The sequence below is a fragment of the Nicotiana tabacum genome, chromosome 21 (genome assembly GCF_000715075.1).
Source record: "Nicotiana tabacum cultivar K326 chromosome 21, ASM71507v2, whole genome shotgun sequence".
Taxonomy (NCBI): domain Eukaryota; kingdom Viridiplantae; phylum Streptophyta; class Magnoliopsida; order Solanales; family Solanaceae; genus Nicotiana; species Nicotiana tabacum.
Window position 1 is genome coordinate 68,571,580 of NC_134100.1, and position 20,972 is coordinate 68,592,551.

The window sequence follows — 20,972 nt, forward strand, 5'->3', positions numbered from 1 at the left end:
GGCTTGTGCCTTAGGGGGGTCATTTTTTAAAAATAATAGGTTTATAGGTATTTAAAAAATAATATTTAGTACTTTTAATATAAAAGTAGAATTTTTAATATAAAAAAAGGCTCTTTAGATATATAAATAAAGTAATAATTTGACTTACTTTAAAAATGGGTAGGTGAATAATTTTTCCAACGTTTTAATTTTTTACTTTTTTCATTAGATTACGTGTCAAAATTTTACTCTCCCTTCTTAATTTGTCCAAATCAATCTTTCTTACCCCAATCTCTTCATATTTCAGAAACCCCTATAGATTTTCTTTCTTCTCTCTTTAATATTCTTACTCACCTTCTTTCTCCAAGATTTCATTACTTACCTTCTTTCTCCAAGATTTCATTAGTTCAAGTGTTCAACAATACTTTTAAGCTTCCAATAGTTCTATACTTCTATTGCTCTCTAAAATCTTATCTAAGATCAACAATAACTCAAGAAAGATTAAACAGTTCGCTATATTATCAATTGAAAAGAATTATTAGAGAAAATCGACTATAAAAAAGATTATTAACAACTTTGTATCTCAAAAAGTTAGAAGAATAGACTTCAAATAAAAACATATCTTATAACTTTCTTTTAAAAATTTAGGCCTCATTAAACTTTGGCTTTAGGCCCCCGCATGTGCTTGAGCCGCCCCTGATATTACTATGTCTTACTTCCAGCATGCTGTCCTAACTCCTAAGTTCCAAGATCACAAGATACAGAAGCATTACAAAGGACAAACAAAATAGAAGAACTGAAGAGGAACAGATAAAAAAACCTGGAATCATAACAATAAGACTGCAAAATTTGCATAATATTGATTGAAACCAATCAATGTCCTTGGGCATCCTTGAGCCTGCAGATAATGTTATTGCAATTCAATAGTTTACCAAGGAAAACCACCATAAAACTGGGATTTGTGAGGAAGGGTGGAATATCTTAAATTTGGTTGCTTCTTGATACCACAACATGCATAAACGCTTCTTAAAATTTCAGACAAAGGAGGCTTTACAACAGATGCAAAAGACACATGAATTTGAGTATTTGATCAAGTCTTTAGTCAAAGATATTCAGGGTCAAACATGAAAAATTCTTGGAGAACTGAGGTAAATGGCAACTATCACACGTGCTTCACGCAATTGTTGCACATTGCTACTGCTCTAACACGGAAATAACTCAGAACTTTGCCTTCTCTTTTCCTCTTTATAATCTTGTCCTTACCATATTCATTAACATTATCTCCAAAAGTTCAAAAAGCAAACCCATGTCACATACCCTATTGACTCAAAAACTCAAATACAAAGGTGAGTCATGGAGCATCTGTCTAAGCTGCACATATCATTAACCATTTGGTGCAAGTATAATGTAACATAAAATTGTGAATAGAGGCAAACAAACACTTTACCCACCCTCCCGGAAGGGGTAATCATGACACTTTTAACTTATCATGAGCAGAATGCAATTTTGCAAAATGCCCATAAGCTTGACTTCATTGCTATTTTAAATAATATACCGAGATGCTTAATTGTCGATTGGCGATGTCACGATAGTAAGCTTTCTACTAATGTTAAAGCAAGTGCGAATAAAACTGCATTACCATTTATATTATATACTTGGTCTCTTATTATATGTATCATAATGGATATTCCAGGCAATTGGTGATATAAACTTCCTCGGGATTAAGAGAGAAATTTTACTCCAAAACCACTTTCAGAAAAGTTATTGTAAGTGATAGATTTTCAGAATAGGGAGAGGAATAGAGAGGGCACCGAAAGAAATCATCTAGAAATTTAATATTGTGCTTGCATATATACAACTTTGAGTCGACTACTAACTATTGATTAGCATGATTCAAGGAGATTTGATTTAGGAGTGTTGATTAGCATGATTTCAGGAGATCTGATTTTATTTTATTTGATTTAATAGCTGGATTGATTGGATAGATTTATTTTATTTCCTTAATTAGCATTAGGAGCTTTGTATAAAGTACCTTGGTCATGGGATGTAAATACCTTGGTCATTCCTGCCTTTTTTAGGTGAGTTATCTCCCTCACAGCACTAGGGTTCCGTTTCTATCAAAGATGTCGAGTTTTCTCTCTCTTGGAGGTTGTCCGCAATACAAACTCCTTCTGGTCAGTTTGTTTTTGGAATTTCTTTTCTATTAGGGTAACATTCCGAACTTATCCCTACCAGTTTTGATTTTTCCGTTCACCGGAGCTAAGGTTTGCTCGAGACAGATTTGGTTTCCAACGAGGCAGATTATTTTTGAGCAATTTTCTTCAGATTTCCTTTTGATTGGGCAGAAATATGGAGACATTCAAGGAGACGGTTTATGGAGAAATCTTGTCTTCGGATGAAATTCAGCTTCTCCGTCCCTACCTGGCCAAACTTCTCCATCAGACTAGTTGTCCTTACACTAGTGCGCAAAATGGGATCGCTGAAAGAAAAAGTAGGCATCTATTAGAAGTAGCAAGATCTCTTATGTTCACCATGCATCTACCAAAACCTTACTGGGGATGCTATTCTAGCGGCTGCCTATCTTATCAACAGAATGCCACTTAAACCCCTTAATTTTCAAAGTCCTCTGGAAGCTTTAAAGGGTAAGAATGAATATATTGTTCCTCCAAAGGTGTTTGGGTGTGTTTGCTTTGTCTACACTAGAAATTCTGGGAAACTTGATCCTAGAGCTATAAAGTGTGTTTTCATTGGGTATTCTCCGACACAGAAAGGTTACAAATGTTTTCATCCTCCCTCTAGGAGATTTTTTGTTAGCATGGATGTTACCTTTCGAGAATCTGAGCCCTATTTCAGTATTACCTCATCACCTCTTCAGGGGGAGAGCAGTAAGGAGGAAGAGGTGATTATACCTAGTTCCATTACTAGACCTCTTGATGACATTGTCACAGGCAAAAGTGAAATTGGAGAAAGTATTCGGGGGGAGACTATTGGGCGTTTGGATAGGCCTGATTTGAAAACTTACTCAAGGAGAAATAGAGCAGAAGAAGCTATCATTAGGGGTGGGCATAAAATCCGAAAAACCGGACCGGACCGAATTAGTTCGGTATTTCGGTATCGGTACTAATTCGGTATTATTTTTTCAATAGTTCGGTACTTCGGTACGGTTCTCGGTATCGAACTTTCGATACTTCAGTAAACCAAAATACCGAAGTACCGAACTTTTGAAAAAAGAGGGAGTTGATCTTTAAGCAAATAAAGGTTTTTGTTGTTTCTGAAACCTTATAATAAGGTTATTTCTTACTCTAAAAATGCAAACATTTTTGTTAGAGATATATAACCAGGTCTGGGTCATCTTTTGATGAACTTTTCTTCAATTTTATGACAGTGCACTAGTTTTTTATCCTATGGTCGGAGAACTTCCTTTTTGTCTTAAGATGCCTATATATTGGAATGATGGTGGTAGTATATATGTACTATGTAATGCCTCCAGAGCACATTAAAACTATAGATTGTCCAAAATTAGATAAATCCATGCTTATAGACATCCCCTTTTTGGACTACTATCCCAACGTTTGTGGAACATAGTGATGTAGCCCAATTTTTTGTGCTTCAAATTGTAATTCTTCTCTGAATTAGTCTAGTGTGGCTGATGTCTTGTTACCGTTTCTTCTTTATCTCTAGTTCTTTCATTAGAAAGTGCATTAGAAAAACTGATATTACCTCTGGAAATACAGAACAAAACACATTAGAAAAACTGATCTTATATTCTTATGTGAAATCTTAAATTAGAATTCACCATTTTTTCATTTACAAAGATTTGGTACGATACCGAAACCGTACCAAACCAAACAAGAAAATATCGAACCATACCGAACTATTTTGGTACGGTATTTGGTATGCACGATTGATAAACCGTATACCGAAATACCGTACCGAAATTCTTAAATACCGTACCGAAGTACCGAACGCCCACCCCTAGCTATCATGCAATCTACTGAACCTTCTGGGTGAGTTATCTACATTTCCTAATGAGTTAGATGTGCCTATTGCTCACAGAAAAGGTGTAAGATCTTGCACCACCAAACACCTTTTATCTAATTTTGTATCCTTTAATTCTTTGTCTCCCGCCTATAGAGCCTTTGCCTTATCTATTTCTTTTGTGTATTTCCCAGAACTGGTGGGAAGCTTTTGCAGATCCTAAATGGAAACAAACTATGATTGAAAAAATGAAGGCCTTGTCAAAAAATGAGACCTTGGAACTTGTCACTTCACCACCAGACAAGAAGTTGGTTGGCTGCAAATGGGTCTTCACTGTGAAACACAAAGCTGATGGCTCAATTGAAAGATTCAAAGCAAGATTGGTGGCTAAGAGATTCACTCACACTTATGGAATGGATTATCAAGAGACATTTGCCCCTGTTGCTAAAATGAACACTATTAGAATTCTTGTCTTGTTTAGCTAATATTGTTTGGGACGTGCAGCAGTTTGATGTGAAGAATGCATTTCTTCATGGAGACTTAGAAGAAGAGGTGTATATGGAGATTCCTCCTAGATTTGATATTGCACAGAGTCAAGGAAAGGTATGCAGATTGAGGAAAGCCTTGTACGGACTGAAGTAATCCCCCAGAGCTTGGTTTGATAGATTCAACAAAGTAATAATCTCCTTCGGTTACCAACAAAACAATGATGATCACACCCTCTTTATAAGACATCAAACGAGTAAACTCACTCTTCTCATAGTTTATGTTGATGACATAGTAATGACAGGAGATGAAAAAGAGAAGATGGCCCGATTGAAGAAGTTGTTGGCACATGAATTTAAGATCAAGGATCTAGGAAAATTACAGTACTTCTTGGGAATTGAGGTTGCTAGATCCAAAGGAGGAATCTTTATTTCTCAAAGGAATATATTCTGGATCTCTTGAAAGAAACTAGTATGACAACTTGTAGACCCGCAGAATCGCCCATTGAAAGCAATCACAAGTTACAAAGCGAAGTTGGCAGTTGATAAGGAGAGATATAAGAGGTTGGTTGGAAGACTCATTTATCTCTCCCACACTAGACCAGACATAGCCTATTCAGTTAGTCTTGTGAGTCAGTTCATGCATGATCCCCGAGATCCTAATATGCAAGCTGTCTTTCACATTTTGCGGTATCTGAAGTTTGCTCCAGGGAAAGGTCTACTTTTCTCCAAACATGATCACCTCCAAATAGAAGCCTTTACAGACGCAGATTGGGCTGGATCTCTAGATGAAAGAAGATCAACATCCGGTTATTGTACGCTCATAGGAGGAAATTTGGTTACATGGAGAAGCAAGAAGCAAAGTGTAGTTGCTGGATCAAGTGCGGAGGCAGAATATAGAGCTATGGCCCAGGTTGTTTGCAAACTGCTTTGGCTACAAAAACTAGTACAGGAATTGAGACGGTCTTAAAAACGAAAACTTTCCTTATACTATGACAATAAGGTTACCATCAGTATAGCTTATAATCCAGTCCAGCATGACCGAAATTGATCGACACGTCATCAAAGAAAAGTTACAACTGGTGTCTTGAGTTTGTTTCATGTGCCATCGGAAAAACAGCTAGTTGATGTGTTTACCAAAGGTCTCAACAAGCGAACTTTCCATACTTTGAGTTGCAAGTTGGGCATGTGCGACATCTTTGCACCAACTTGAGGAGGAGTGTTGATTAGCATGATTTAAGGAAATTTGATTTACGAGTGTTGATTAGTATGATTTCAGGAGATTTGATTATATTTAGGAGATCTGATTTTATTTGATTTGATTTGATAGCTGGATTGATTGTATAGATTTATTGTATTTCTTTAATTAGCATTAGGAGCTTTGTATAAATTCCATTGCTCATGGGATGTAAATACATACAGAAATATAAGAAGCATTTTCTTCTTCTCAAAATCTACACTAACATGCACCGAGCCATCTGGAGAAAAATTCATAGACAAACCTTCCAATAAGTCAACATTATTCAAGCACCTCAATGCTGAATCTACAAGTCCATCCGAGTGAGAAACTAAACCAGCCATTAATGCAACCTGAAGAGACAGAAAAAAATAGGTGCATCTAAATTATCAGCAGTGCAAAATAAGAATAAGGAAAGAGTTAACGTTACCTCTGCAGTTTCCAAGTAGAGGTTTAACTGTTTCAGATGACATGGGATAGATGGTATTGTAACTTCACTGCATGCTATACAAGATTTGACAAAAATGACATAGCTAATGTCGTTCCTTCTCGATTTAACTGCCAGTAAATTGCTCGAATGAACAATAATCTCCTGAAAAAAGCAGAAGATACCAGAGGTGTCACTCATCAGAATTACGTAAGATACATGCCGCGCTCAAACCTTTCTACTCTGTCCAAATTTCATCACCATGCTAACTTGAAACGCAGCCTTGGGAGTCTGGTAGCAACATTAAAAGGAAACAACAACAAAAACTACACCTCAATCCCAAGTTAGTTTAGGTCAGCTCTATGAATCCTCACTATCCATGTCATTCCTAGCCCACTACAGTCCAATATTCAAGAATTTATGTTTTGGAACCCTAGAAATTCTTTATATTTATTACTCACATACAACTCCCTAGCGAAATTATAAGACTCCAAGAATCATTGTACCTAAAATCAGCATACTGATATGACTAAACCTTAATCCTAACTACCCTTTTGTTCCATTCGATGTGAAACTCTTTCCTTTCTAATCTGTTTCAAAAAGAATGACGCCTTTCTAAATTAAAATTTTTTAACTTTAAACTTCCTGTTTTACCTTAATGAAATGCACTTACAACCTCCATGTTGGTAAACAAGAGTTCAACTTTCGTTTACATATTAAGCATTTATTATGGTCACCGTGGCATGATTATGGAGAAGCGTTTCTTTCCCTTCCTTTTCATCAAAAATAAAACTAAAAATAAGATAGAGAAGCTTTTGTTTGCATACCCATGGTTCAGTTTTTCCCAACTATAATCAAAGCTTTATTGCCTTTCTGGTGTATCTGAAGGGAGAGAAATAGAGAAGTTATGAAAGGACCTCATTGAATATCAGCTATTTTGAAACTCCATCTTTCCAAAAGCATTTGTTTCCTGTGCACTGCACTTCCCTTAATAATAGTACTGCTTTAGCAGCAGTCCTAATAAGCTTGATCTTTTCTTTAGCTACATATCATACTTCAATTCCCTAACACTAATCTGAATTCTACTTGACATGCATATCGTAAGAACTGGTAAACAACTGAACGTTAAGAGTTGGACCGGTCAAGATAATATCGCACAACACTTTTCATGCTTCTATGGAGGAAGACTTCATAGCAGTGTGAGCAAATATTCCATCACACAAGAGTACTTACAATATACAGGGCGAAACAGATTAGGCAGAAGGCAACGTGGCATAAGATCGCTTTCTCATGCACCACATCCAGCAATAGGCATATCAATATGCGTGCATACACACGAGGAGAGGAACTATAGTTAAGGTCTTTCAGGTAAATTGGAAAGAATAGTTCTCTTCAGAAAGACATAATAATGTCATACAACCAACTCACAGGGATAAAAAAACTGGAGAACAAAAAGTATAAGTCAAGGATATAGTTAACCTCTACAAAGAGACATCACATTCATATTACAGAAACATAAAAAGAATTCACATAACCAATAACAATCCCATATGCATAATTCATGGAAGCAGAAAATTAGCAAGATTTTTATAGTAACCCATTAAGACATCTTTGCAAATTGTGGAAAACATTAACCTTGACTTCGCTCATACTTCCAAAAGCTCCACGGCACTGAACCAAAAAAGTTAAGTGGCGTTCACCTTCGTAACCATAATCAACCTGAATATTATGACCAGGAAACTTGTTAGAAAATGTAAAGAATTAATGTGCGGTACTTGGCATCTCCTGACCTACTATCAAGAAAAATGAAGTGATATGCAAACAATATGTCATTACCATGTGTATAAAACGAGAAATTAAATGTGCTGAATGGTTGTTCTCCTTGTCCTTAATATTTGAGAGATCTATGCAATCATGCAAGGACCTTGAAACTTCGAAAAGGAATTGAATGGTTGTAGGATCTCGAACAAAAGTATTCCTAATAGAGAAAAGAAAAGAGAGGATAAATAACAATTTTATTTCCATGAGAGGAACTGACAATTTGTTTTTTTTATGAAGTAAAAAGATATCATTAAAGAGCATCAGGAAGATGCTAAGCAAAAGAGTTACAGAATAGAGTTAGCTCCAGCACATGAGTGTAGGAACTGACAATTTGTTTTCCAAAACGTTCTCTTCTAAATATAGAAGCAAATTTAAACGTGCCCAAGAAAGTAGGTGACAATTCGGGACAGTCCCAGAAAAAAGTGCACTTTACAATACATATGAATAAACATCATAGGCAACAATAGAGAGCAAAAACGGAAAACACCCTCTATCCATCATAAGAAATATTAGGAACAGAAAGGAGAAATGAAGAATGGTTTCAGCATCAATATGTTGACCTAGATGCTAGAAATATATGAAGTCTAAAGTCATGTTCCATCTGTTCTCTAAAACATAACTCTCTATAAAATCTTTTTAAACAATCATTTTTCTTCTATTTTCGTCTAATAATCTTTTAGAAAATTTGCTGAAAATAGATCATTAGAGGTCCGTATAGATAGAAAATCAAGAACATATGAATTGGGAGAAGAAATAGAGACTGTACAAACTCAAATCTCATTGCAGCTTGCTTTGGATCTTCTTCAGAAAGCAAGAGGAAAGCTGAAAGAACTCTTAATTGTTCCACTAGTTTTAAATGGTACATAGAATTAAATAAAGTGGACCGTAATCTGGAGATGTCAAAATTGGTGGAGCTCAGGGGAGGGAGGAGCAGCTACTTCAGAAAGAGAAGACAGCATGGTGTCTTCTAGTAAGCACTAATCTTCTAGTTGGTATAGCTGTACATATTTTCAACTGCCATTGTTTTCTATCTTTTGCTAGATCTACTTGGAGTTCGAGATATTTAATCTTTTAAGATATACTTTTTTCCATGTTATTTTGGTCTACCTCTTCCTCTTTTAGCACCTTCAATTATCATGTTTCCACAACTAAGAGTCGGTGCATTTGGAGGCCTACATAACACATGGAAAAAACTTATGTGCTATTTGCACCTTTTAAACAATGTGATTATTTCTGATCGTATCCGTTCTTGTATGACTACACATCCATCTTAACATTCACATCTGTGACATTTATCATTGTAAACATCAAAATTTTGTTGGATCAAGCCCATATGAAATTTGGGCCACATCCCAAATTAAAGACACATTGGCCCAGGTCAACATTTTGAGTTAACAAAAGAGAGTTTATTTAAGTCAAAATTACATGATTTAAGTAAATTCCAATTACATTTTGGACTAGGCGATTAAATTGGGCCTCTACAAGACAAGCACAATCCATGGTGTTCAAGCCTAAAAGTCCATTAAGGGTTTCTTGGAGACTACTCTACTCTAAACCATGGCACACACCATTTTTCTCACATTTATTTTGTTTATGCAGTTATTTATTTTCTGTATGCAAAATTTGTGACGTACAATTTTATGGACATGTTGGGCTTTAGAGGCCCAACATTCTCTCCCATACAACATTGTTGGCCTTAAAATTATTCTATAAAACTTAACTGATGCTGAATTTGCTGCGAAGCTAACTGATGTTTTTCTCATCTGTGAATATTTCTAGATGTGGAAATCATTGAGAAAAAATTGGATACACGTCTAACTTATGGAATACATTGTCAGGTGCAGTTTGCAGCAAGCTCGTCCCTTGCTGGAAAAAATTTCAGTCGCTCCTTAAGGTTAAAATGATGGGAAAAGAATTACAACATGATGCTTAAACATGCCTCTTGATGCAGTAAACACAATATGACAGAAAATACACACACACACACACACACACACACACACACATATATATATATATATAAATAAATCCCCGAGGACCAATGTGTACGGTTCAAAACTCAGTGGATAATAGGTTCTTCCGTTTATCCACTTAAATATCATGCTTTTGTCTGCGGCAGGGTTCGAACCCGTGACAACAATATGATAGAAATATATTGCTCAAACTACTTTTTAATTCCAATCAGTAGGTGTGTGTCTTGATCATGCAAGAAAATAGAGATTTGTAAGAACTGTTGGGTGTTGCTTGAATTCCGTTTTAGATTTTCAATCTAAATAAGAAAAGGTAACCGTGAAATCATGAAACCATGCTACTAGACGGAAATGGAAATTCCAAAATATGGAGCAGACGGTCCATGTTGTTTATGTTGTTATCTGCTTAAACACGGGGGACATTGTCCAGTTCATGAGCTTTCCATATTGAATTTGTCTATCCGCAATTTATCCCTGAAAACATGCAATGCCTCCGTTTGTTATCTCCGTTCTGTTTGTCACTCTTAGGGGTTGTTTGGTACGCGAGATAAGGTGTGGGATTAAATTTATACAGGATATACCACCTTATGCCATCAAACTTGGGATTATATTATCCCACCTCCCAGATGGGATAAATTAGTCCAGGGATTATAATCATGGGATAATTTAGTCCGTGTACCAAACGACCCCTTAGTATATTAGGTTATAACCACTAGAGCATATTAGAGAAACTCATAGAGTTATATGATCCTTAAGTACGGAGTATTCAAATTTTATGGACCCAAACAAAGTATTTATGATAATGAGGATTTGTATAGCCAATCCCAACTAGTTTGGGATTGAGGCGTAATTGTTGTTGTACTTTAATTTCCTGACAACAATTAATGAGGATGCATTTCATTTATGGGTGAGATGGCAATGAGCTTCCCCATTCTGAGGGATCATGACTTGAATAGCCATTCATAAGTATTATAAAAGGGCCAGTATAATTGCTTAGTGTAAAATGGTTAAAGGAATATTTTTTGGGAATCAGAGTGGTCATTCACTTGGCTTTTTTGTAGATGCTAAACTTAGATAAAGGAGAAAAATATCCATTTTCCTACAGAGACCATGTATATCCTTAAGATAAGACTGTCTAAAACCACCCTGTCAAGCTGATTGACCAACAAGAAAATTTTGCAGTCCACGATAGTATACTGTTTCTACATGGATCAAAGAGCTTGAGAAGTGGTTATCATCTTACAACTTCACCCAATGTAGGTGAGTTAGACAGGTCACATGCAGTTGCTTTAAACAATAGGAGCATTTTTTTTCCATCTTAAATGGTGCAAGGGATATACTTGTGCAGGAAGAAATGCTGCAGATTATTGCTCGATAAACAAAATTTGATATTCAAACACATTTCGTCGAAACAAATATACCTTGTGGCTATACTAAGGATCCGCAAATTGATAAGGGTCCTAGAGCTCCCCTGCATCATGCTTAATATTTGATTGAAATGGTTCTGCAAAATGATGATGGTAGTTCAGCTCAACATAAAGTAATTTTTAACCCCCAATTTACAAGAAGTAAGAATCTATATTGAGAATTGTTTATCATGTTTTTATCTGACTGCAGCATAAGGTAGAAAATGACTAGTAGGACAGACAAAGAAACAATAGTAAAAGGAAAAAGAGCTTAAGCGACCACAACGACAAGTAGCCTACCAATTGCAATATGTTCTCTAGGTTGTCAAAATGATTAAGAAGCTTCAGAAGAATTGATTGCAAGCTTGATAGTTCGCTTTCACCAATCTCGTCATTTGATGTGCGCTCCAATATTCCATCAAATATACTGTCCAGATAACTATTCTGCGTAAGAAGACAGGATTAGGAAAAAATAGCTACACAACAAAGGAGAAGCAAGTTTTGGGGACCTTATATCCAAGGAGAAGACAACTATTCAAATATTCTCATCATATACAAATACCAAATCAGATACATTCAATAAAATTTACAGTTGGTAATTGTTGCGCTTGGCAAGTTGACTGGCTTTAGCTTTTGTTAGAGTTAGTTCATGTAGGCTTTAGGTATAGGTTTAATATATATACGGCTATTGTAAAACACTTAATAGAACAACAAACCCAGTGTAGTCCCACAAGTGGGGTCTGGGGAGGGCAGAGTGTATACAAACCTTACCCCTCCTTTTAAAAGGCAGAGAGGTTGTTTCCTAAAAAAAACACTTAATAGAACATATCAATAATATATTTTCCCGTGCTATTTCTCACATGGTATCAGAGCGGCAGTGAGAAACATCTGGGACAGAAAAAAATCAGTCGTCGTGCGTCTTTCCGGTGACTCCTCAGATCTGATTTGCGTAAACTTACTTTCGGTGAGTGTTGTGCTAAAACCAACACCACCATTAGGTTCAGAAAGCACCGGCGATCAAATCCCAGTCAGCCTCTCCGATAGCAGGCCCTTCACGCGCCGGCAGAAGCTAGGGTTTCGGCGAGCACGTGAGTTCACGTGCCGGCGAGTTGATACACGATTGCAGGAGCTCAAGAAGAACTCGAGGATCGCAAAGTTGATTCAGGAAGAAGCTTCGAGAAGTCAACGAAAACTTGAGAAATTGCAGAGAAATGAAGGAAGAAGAAGAGAGGAAGAATTAGGATAGAAGATTGTATTCTTATTGATAATTATAATCATGTAATACAACTGTATTTTTATCAATTACATTGAATGATGAATTTCCCTTCTTCTGGCAGATTCCCTCACTAACAGAAGTTAGTTATTTCTAACTAACTCTAACTACTTTTTGAATTGTCAACTAATTGTTTGCTTATTTCACTAACTTCTCGACTCTCCTCTTTAATAATCGTGTATCAGTACTCCCCTCCAACAGAAGATCCTTGTCCACAAGGATCAAACAAAGGAAATCGTGTCTGCAAAACAGTAACAAGTTTCCATGTAGCAGCATCAGCAGGCAACCCCTGCCATTTAACCAAAACTTGTGCCCCAACTTTGTTGCCTCTTTTTATCATCCTTCTCTGCAAAACTAGCTCAGGATCAGGACCAGGACAGTAAGGACTTGCTAAGTCAATGACATGAGGATAGGACATTTGTGAAGGGACTTCATGACACTTTTTAAACAAGGACACATGAACTGTAGGGTGAATTCTGACTCTTGTTGGCAGTTAGAGGGTATAGGCAACTGGACCTATCATTTTGATGATCTGGAATGGACCGTAATACTTGGTAGCCAACTTGTGCGATGAATGATTAGAAATTGTTACTTGTTTGTAGGGCTGAACCTTCAAGTAAACCCAGTCTCCTACTGCAAACTGCCTGTCACTTCTATGAGAATCTGCTTGCTGCTTCATTATGAGTTGTGCCCTCCATAAATGGTGTTTAAGCAGCTGTATTTTCAGCTCCCTATTTATCAATGTGTTGTCAACTTCAGCAGAAGCTGATTCTCCTGGTAGATAGGGTAAATGTAAGGGTGGTGGTCGACCGTACAATGCTTCATAGGGAGTAGTTTGGATAGCTGAGTGGAAGGAGGTATTGTACCAATACTCAGCCATAGGCAAGCATGAGTACCAATGGTAGCATCCTCATTGCAATAGCACCTTAATTATGTTTCAAGGCTTCTGTTCGGCACCTCAGTTTGCCCATCAGATTGAGGATGATATTCTGATGAAGTGTGTAGTTGTACCCTCTGTAGTGTAAAGAGCGAGCTCTTGCCAGAAAAAACTCAAGAAGACAGCATGTCTGTCACTAGTGATAGCATCAGGCATCCCATGTAGTTTAACCACTGTGTCAAGGAAGACGTTAGAACCTGACTGAGCAGTGTAAGGATGTTTTAAACTTTTAATGGGATAAAATGGTCATACTTACTGTTACGCGGCGCCTTCCTGAAGTTCCTTGGAAGGGCGACATAAGGCTAAGCAACCGATGTCAGTACGGTTGCTGTCCGCCAACTGAGGTCCCCTCCGTACGCTAGACTAGATTGTCAGTGCCATACGGGAAAACCAATGTCATGAGCAATTGAGAGAGAGCAGAAAAGAGAATTGAGAATGAAAGAAAGCTTGATTGCATTGAATGAAAGCTATTACAGAAAAACAACACAGTGTCGGGGGGGAGGGGGGAGACACCAGTACAGAGAATTGTTTGCTTGCTAGAAAGTTTGATTGCTTGGTTTCCCTTAATAATGCTTAAAAAAAAAACCAAAGTTACATGACTTGACCTAAATAAGCTGTAGAAGCACACTAAAAGAAAATGCAGTAAAACTATTCTATATTTACAATGAAAAGGACTTAGTCTTCTACAAAATAGAAACAAGTCCGTTGGCAGCAACTTTGTCTTTAGCATTAGGGTCGGCGCACGCGGCGTTGTCTGCGCGCGCGGCGCTGTTGGTATCTGCCTGTGGCTGGGCACTGGTGATGACTATCGGTGGGGCAACAACGGCATATGCGCGCTTGTCACTTGGAGCTGCCGAGACCATGGGGCCGACCGTGGCGTTAGGCGTTGGGAGGCTTGCCAGGACGCCACGGGGCGCGTCCAAGGGGTCATGGGGCATGGCTGGAAAGCCGCCCATGACATCTCAGCCTATCTACCACCAGTAAGGTGACTTCACACCCATTTGATTTAGGCAAGCCATCAATAAAGTCCATGCTATCTGTGACCATACCACATTTGGGATAGGTAATGGCTGCAACAGACCGGATAAGAAGCTAGATCTGATTTATTTCTTTGGAAAACAAACATCACTTTTCTGGACAAACTCCTTTACTTATGTTCTCATATTCTTCCAATAGAACAATGTTACCAGCCTTTTTAATGTAGCTTCCACCCTTGAGTGACCACCCTGAGGGCCAGCATGCCATGCTGTCATGATGGCTTTTCTCAGTTCTGGTACTTTGCCAACCACCAATCTTCCTTTCCTCCTCAGTTGTCCTTGAATCGAAGAGAACTGTTTGTGAGTGGTAGGATCATTTTGAAGTTCCTCAATAAGTTGGTGAAGCTCTTGATCTGAGTTCCAACTAGCAGCTATGGCCTGGAATAGATCAGTGTTGTGAGGTGATAAAGTCTGTGTTAATAATTCAGCTCCAGTAACCCTTGAGAGTGCATCAGCCACCTTGTTTTCTACACCCTTCTTGTACTCTATAGTGTAGTCAAAAGGCATCAGTTTAGTTAACCACAAAAGCTGAGAGTTGGTGTGCAGTTTCTGCTCCATAAGAAACTTCAGAGCCTTCTGATCAGTCCTTATGATAAACTTCTGTCCAAGCAAATACTGTGACCATTTAGAGACAGCATGCACAATAGCTAATAGTTCCTTATCATAGACAGATAATGCAGCATGTCTACGTGATAAAGCCTTGCTGATAACGGCTATTGGGTGCTACTCCTGCATGAGAACTGCTCCTATTCCATAGCCACTTGCATCAGTTTCCACAATGAATGTCTTGTTGGCATTAGGTAAGGCTAGAACAGGGGCATGGGTAAGTGCTTCCTTCAGTTATGCAAAGGCAGAATCAGCTGTAGGTGACCACTTGAAATTATCCTTCTTGGTTAGTTCAGTTAGAGGCTTGCAGATCACTCCAAAGCCTTTAATAAATCTCCTGTGGTAGCCAGCCAGACCTAAGAATCCTCTTAGCTGTTTGAGTGTAGTTGGAGTAGGTCAATTCCCCACGTCTTCTATTTTGTGGAGATCAGTAGAAACACCTTATTGTCACAACTCGCACTTTGGAGTTGTGATTTCAGCCAAGAACTGGTGAGAAAAGGCTCTTCTGATTGTCTGACGTAGAACTGTCTACTCGGGCAACTTGAATTTTTTAATTTTAAGCATATATAAGGGGGTATAGGTGATGAAAGCTCCGACCTGCCTCCCCCATATGTGCTGCCACCAAGCCGTATAGAACGAGCTACCTAGGGGGAAATCTCAAAGGCCTGCCTAGATGACTCAAAGGAGTGTCAAAGGTATCCATACGAGTTAGGAAAACTCTATGGACGGCGCAACGCCTTCGGGCTAGCGTTGGGCATCAAGTAGGCGCTGGAGGCTCGATGTGTGGGGCGGCCAGCCCCGCGGGCTGCCGAATGTTGGAAGGAGACCTCCGTGCCGATTGGATACTTGACGCACCTGTCATAGGGGCATCATGTGTCGACTTGTGAGCATGGCTTGGGTTCAACCATGCAAGCGAGGGTCCGTTGGCCTAAAGGTGCAGTTGAGGGGCGACACTGCACTATTCGGGATGGAAGCGTGTCGCGAGGGCAATGTATGGGCATGGCACGAAAGACGCGCATGACAATGGCCAAGGGCTAAAGGTTGCCTTACTCGGGCGAGGCACAAGCTAGTCGCGGATGCACTAGGCGAGTGTCAAGCTTGAGGATTGGGATGTGCACGCGAGAGCGATGCTCAGTCTTGGGCTAAGGACAAGGCATGTCCTAAGCCAATCCCACAGGGCGCGCATGGATTGTGATCCTAAGAGGAAGCGCCACGACATGTCTAGGGCCAAGGGCCTAGACATCTTACGGGCGGCACAAGTTAGGGCGAGCCCCACCAACCGGCACAGGATCGTGCTTGGAATCCTGGGAAAGGAAACAGGCTACCCAATGTAAGGATTTGGGCCCGTGACATTATGCTGTGATAAAGTGTCCCAGGTATTCAATCTTGTGAACTCCAAAGAAACATTTGCTCTTTTTGGCAAACAACCGGTGCCTCTTCATCTCCACAAATACAGATTCTAAGTGAGTCAAATGATCTTCTATGATACTGTTGTAGATTAGTATATCATCAAAGAAAACCAACACCTGCTTCATAAGGAACTTCTGAAAGACAAAATTCATCCGCCCTTGAAAGGTTGCGGGAGCATTTGAAAGGCCAAATGGCATAACCAAGTACTCAAAATGTCCCGAGTGAGTCCTGAAAGCAGTTTTAGGTACATCCTCCTTTGCCATTCTAAGTTAATGATAGCCACATCTTAGGTCTATCTTAGAAAAGACCTTTGATCCTCCTAATTCATCAAGCGGGTCTTCCACAATAGGAATTGGAAACTTGTTCTTTCCTGTATGCTTATTCAGATCCCTATAATCCACACAAAGCCTCCATGTACCATCCTTTTTCCCTACTAAAACCACTGGAGATGCAAAAGGGCTACAGCTAGGTTGGGTGATACCTTGGTCTAGCATTTGCTGTACCAATCCTTCAATAATATCCTTTTTAACTGAAGGATACCTATAGGGTCGTTTATTCACAGGCTCAGTACCAGCTTGCAACACAATCATGTGATCAAACACACCTCTAGAAGGTGGTAGTTCAGTAGGCTTTTCAAACAATTTGGAGTACTCAGATAACAACTGCACTAATCTAGCATCTGTTTTTGGTTCCTCCTTAACCTTTATTGCATGCCATTGTTCTCCTATACTCCCCATGGGCACTACTTGAATCATACATAGTTGAGAAATGTTACCTGTGTGTTTGGCCAATTTTTCAGCTTCTTGAACTTCAATCTGGCTGCCAGCACCTCTGAATAGATGTTTTCTTCTTTTGTACCAGAATTCCATAGTCAACTTCCTGAAGTTCATCTTTATATCCCCAAGGGTCAACAACCATTGCACTCTCAGAACTACTCTACAAGAGCCTATTGGTAGTAGCAAGAACTCTGCTCAAAACTCAGCACTCTGCAGTAACCAAGTGATGGTACACATTTTGTCTACCATCATGTTTCCATTAGCAGCATCCACCATTTGAGGGTGAGTAGATCTGATCTTACATTCCATGTGCTTGACCAAGTCAGGATCTATGAAATTGTGTGAACTACCAGTGTCAATCAGTATATTCAGTGCTTTCTTAGCATGATAACCAGTCACTTTCAGAGTTCTATATCCCAAAGAGCCATTCAAAGCATGAATAGAAATCTCCATTTGTTCGACAGGTTGAGATGGATCCAGTGGAGTAAAGATATCCTCTTGCAGCAATAATTCTTGCTCTTCACCTGTGTCTTGTATTTCTTTTGTCTCTTCCAATTCTAACATGTATATCTGTTTGGAATTCTTACACCTATGCCCGGGTACATATTTCTCATTACAGAAGTAACATAACCCTTTGCCCTTTTTTCATTCATTTCATCCAGACTCAATGTTCTCCTATTTCAACCTTTAGTATAAGCTGAACTACTGAAGTTAGGAGTAGGTAATAAAGGTTTACCAGTGGTTCCTTGACCTGCATATTTCTTCGCTGAGGGACTTGGTGCATAAGAGGATTGATTGGTTTTGTTAGTTTACAACATGTATATAGTGTAGTATTGTCCCACATTGGTAGAGGAGTAGTATGTCCTTGTATAGTATAGCTATAAATAAGGACTTCTTGTATTGTATTGTTCATCCAATATCAATAACATATTTTCTCCCGTGCCTTCTCACATGGTATCAGAGCAATTGTGAGAGACTTATCGCTGTGCATAAATTCCAGCGATTCCGGGAAAGAGAAATCAGTACCTTTTTAAGGCTGTTTTCTATCTGCTTCATTTCTGTCAGTGTTGTGCAAAATCCAACACTACCACAAGAGTCGTCACTGTCCGGCGACCAAACCCCAGTGAAAAGCTCCGGCATCAGCCTCCTCACGCGCCACCAGAAGCTCACGTGCCGGCGCGAACGACCACTTCCGGCCATTTTTTGAAAATCTTCCTTCAGAACAGTTGGGTCGCCTAGTAATTCCGATCCTACCCCTACTGTTTTCATTTCATTCTGACAACCTTGAGTTTTTTCCGGCAGCTACAGTATTTCAGTATTCTGCATCTGTGTTTCCTTACACTGTTTCAGTGGATTACAATTGACTCTTTCTCTTATTTGGTAATAATTTGCAACAATGTCTTTGGGATTTGATGCTTTTGGGTCTAGAAACATGAGTTCTGAAAGCTCTAGTGTTATTATTACCTCAGAACCTTTAATGGGAGGTTCAAACTACTTAGCTTGGGCTTCATCTGTCGAGTTATGGTGTAGAGGTCAAGGTGTTCAAGATCATCTAATCAAACAGTCTAGCGATGGAGATGAAAAGGCAGTAGCACTTTGGGCAAAAATCAATACTCAGTTATGTAGCATCTTGTGGCGATCTATTGATTCCAAGTTGATGCCCTTGTTTCGTCCATTCCAGACATGTTATTTAGTTTGGGCAAAGGCACGCACCTTATACACTAATGACATATCTCGCTTCTATGATGTGATATTGCGGATGACAAACTTAAAGAAGCAGGAATTGGATATGTCTATTTACTTGGATCAAGTACAGGCAGTCATGGAGGAATTTGAGAAGTTGATGCCAGTTTCTGGTAGTGTGGAAAAACAACAAGAGCAGCGACAGAAGATGTTTCTCGTTCTTACCCTCGCTGGACTTCCTAATGATCTTGATTAGTACGCGACCAGATTTTGGCTAGTCCGTCTGTCCCGACAGTTGATGAATTATTCTCTCGATTACTCCGCCTTGCTGCAGCACCAAGTCCACTAGTGATCTCATCACAGATACTTGATTCCTCTGTTCTTGCATCCCAGACAATGGATGTTCGGGCATCTCAAACTATGGAGCATAGACGGGGAGGAGGTCGTTTTGGAAGATCTAGACCCAAGTGTTCTTATTGTCACAAACTTGGACACACTCGTGAAATGTGCTATTCCTTACATGGTCGTCCACCCAAAAATGCTTACATTGCTCAGATCGAGACTCCAGGTAACCAAGGATTTTCTTTATCTAAAGAAGAATATAATGAGCTCCTTCAGTATCGAGCAAGTAAGCAGACATCTCCACAAGTAGCCTCAATTGCTCAGACTGATACTTCTGTTACTGGTAATTCTTTTGCTTGTGTTTCCCAGTCTAGCACTCTTGGCCCATGGGTCATGGACTCCGGCGCTTCTGATCACATCTCTGGTAATATATCACTTTTGTCAAATATTGTATATTCACAGTCTCTTCCCACTGTTACTTTAGCCAATGGATGTCAAACTAAAACAAAAGGAGTTGGACAAGCTAATCCCTTGTCTTCTATCACCCTAGATTCCGTTCTTTATGTCCCTGGCTGTCATTTTAGTCTTGCATCTGTTAGTCGTTTGACTCGTGCCCTCCATTGTGGTATATATTTTATTGACGATTCTTTTATTATGCAGGACCGCAGTACGGGACAGACAATTGGTACAGGACGTGAATCAGAAGGCCTTTACTACCTTAACTCACTCAGTCCTTCCACAACATGTCTAGTTACAGATCCTCCAGATCTAATCCACAGACGTTTAGGACATCCGAGTTTATCCAAACTTCAGAAGATGGTGCCTAGTTTATCTAGTTTGTCTACATTAGATTGTGAGTCGTGTCAACTTGAGAAATATACCCGAGCCTCCTTTTCGCGTAATGTTGAGAGTCATGCAGAGTCTGTCTTCTCCTTAGTTCATTCTGATATATGGGTCCTAGTAGAGTCAGTTCATCCTTGGGATTTCGTTATTTTGTCAGTTTCATTGATGATTATTCAAGATGTACTTGGCTTTTCTTAATGAAAGATCGCTCTGAGTTATTTTCTATATTCCAGAGTTTCTGTGCTGAAATCAAAAACCAATTTGGTGTTTCTATTCGCATTTTTCGCAGTGATAATGCCTTAGAATATTATCTTCTCAATTTCAGCAGTTTATGACTTCTCAAGGAATTATTCATTAGACATCTTGTCCTTATACCCCTCAGCAAAATGGGGTTGCTGAGAGAAAGAATAGGCACCTTATTGAGACTGCTCGCACAATTCTAATTGAATCTCGTGTTCCGTTGTGTTTTTGGGGCGATGCAGTTCTCATAGCTTGTTATTTGATTAATCGGATGCCTTCATCTCCCATCAAGAATCAGATTCCGCATTCAGTATTGTTTCCCCAGTCACCCTTATACTCTCTTCCACCTCGTGTTTTTGGGAGCACGTGTTTTGTTCATAACTTAGCCCCTGGGAAAGATAAGTTAGCTCCTCGTGCTCTCAAGCTTGGTTATTCTCGTGTTCAGAAGGGATATCGTTGTTATTCTCCAGATCTTCGTAGGTACCTTATGTCAGCTGACGTCACATTTTTTGAGTCTAAACC

General features: G+C 39.1%; 1 protein-coding gene across 4 annotated transcripts in view; it reads right to left on the bottom strand.

Moving 5' to 3' along the window:
* LOC107813325 (uncharacterized) overlaps positions 1 to 20,972 on the bottom strand; it is a 58,745-nt gene that overhangs the window by 5,962 nt on the left and 31,811 nt on the right. For all 4 annotated transcript variants that reach the window (XM_075241607.1, XM_075241608.1, XM_075241609.1 and 1 more), the window contains 7 exons: positions 11,604 to 11,747; positions 11,319 to 11,401; positions 7,943 to 8,084; positions 7,742 to 7,825; positions 6,110 to 6,271; positions 5,945 to 6,032; positions 800 to 877 (listed from right to left, as the gene is read on the bottom strand). In XM_075241607.1, coding sequence (XP_075097708.1) covers positions 800 to 877; positions 5,945 to 6,032; positions 6,110 to 6,271; positions 7,742 to 7,825; positions 7,943 to 8,084; positions 11,319 to 11,401; positions 11,604 to 11,747 — 781 coding nt within the window. The remainder of the gene's footprint in view (positions 1 to 799; positions 878 to 5,944; positions 6,033 to 6,109; positions 6,272 to 7,741; positions 7,826 to 7,942; positions 8,085 to 11,318; positions 11,402 to 11,603; positions 11,748 to 20,972) is intronic.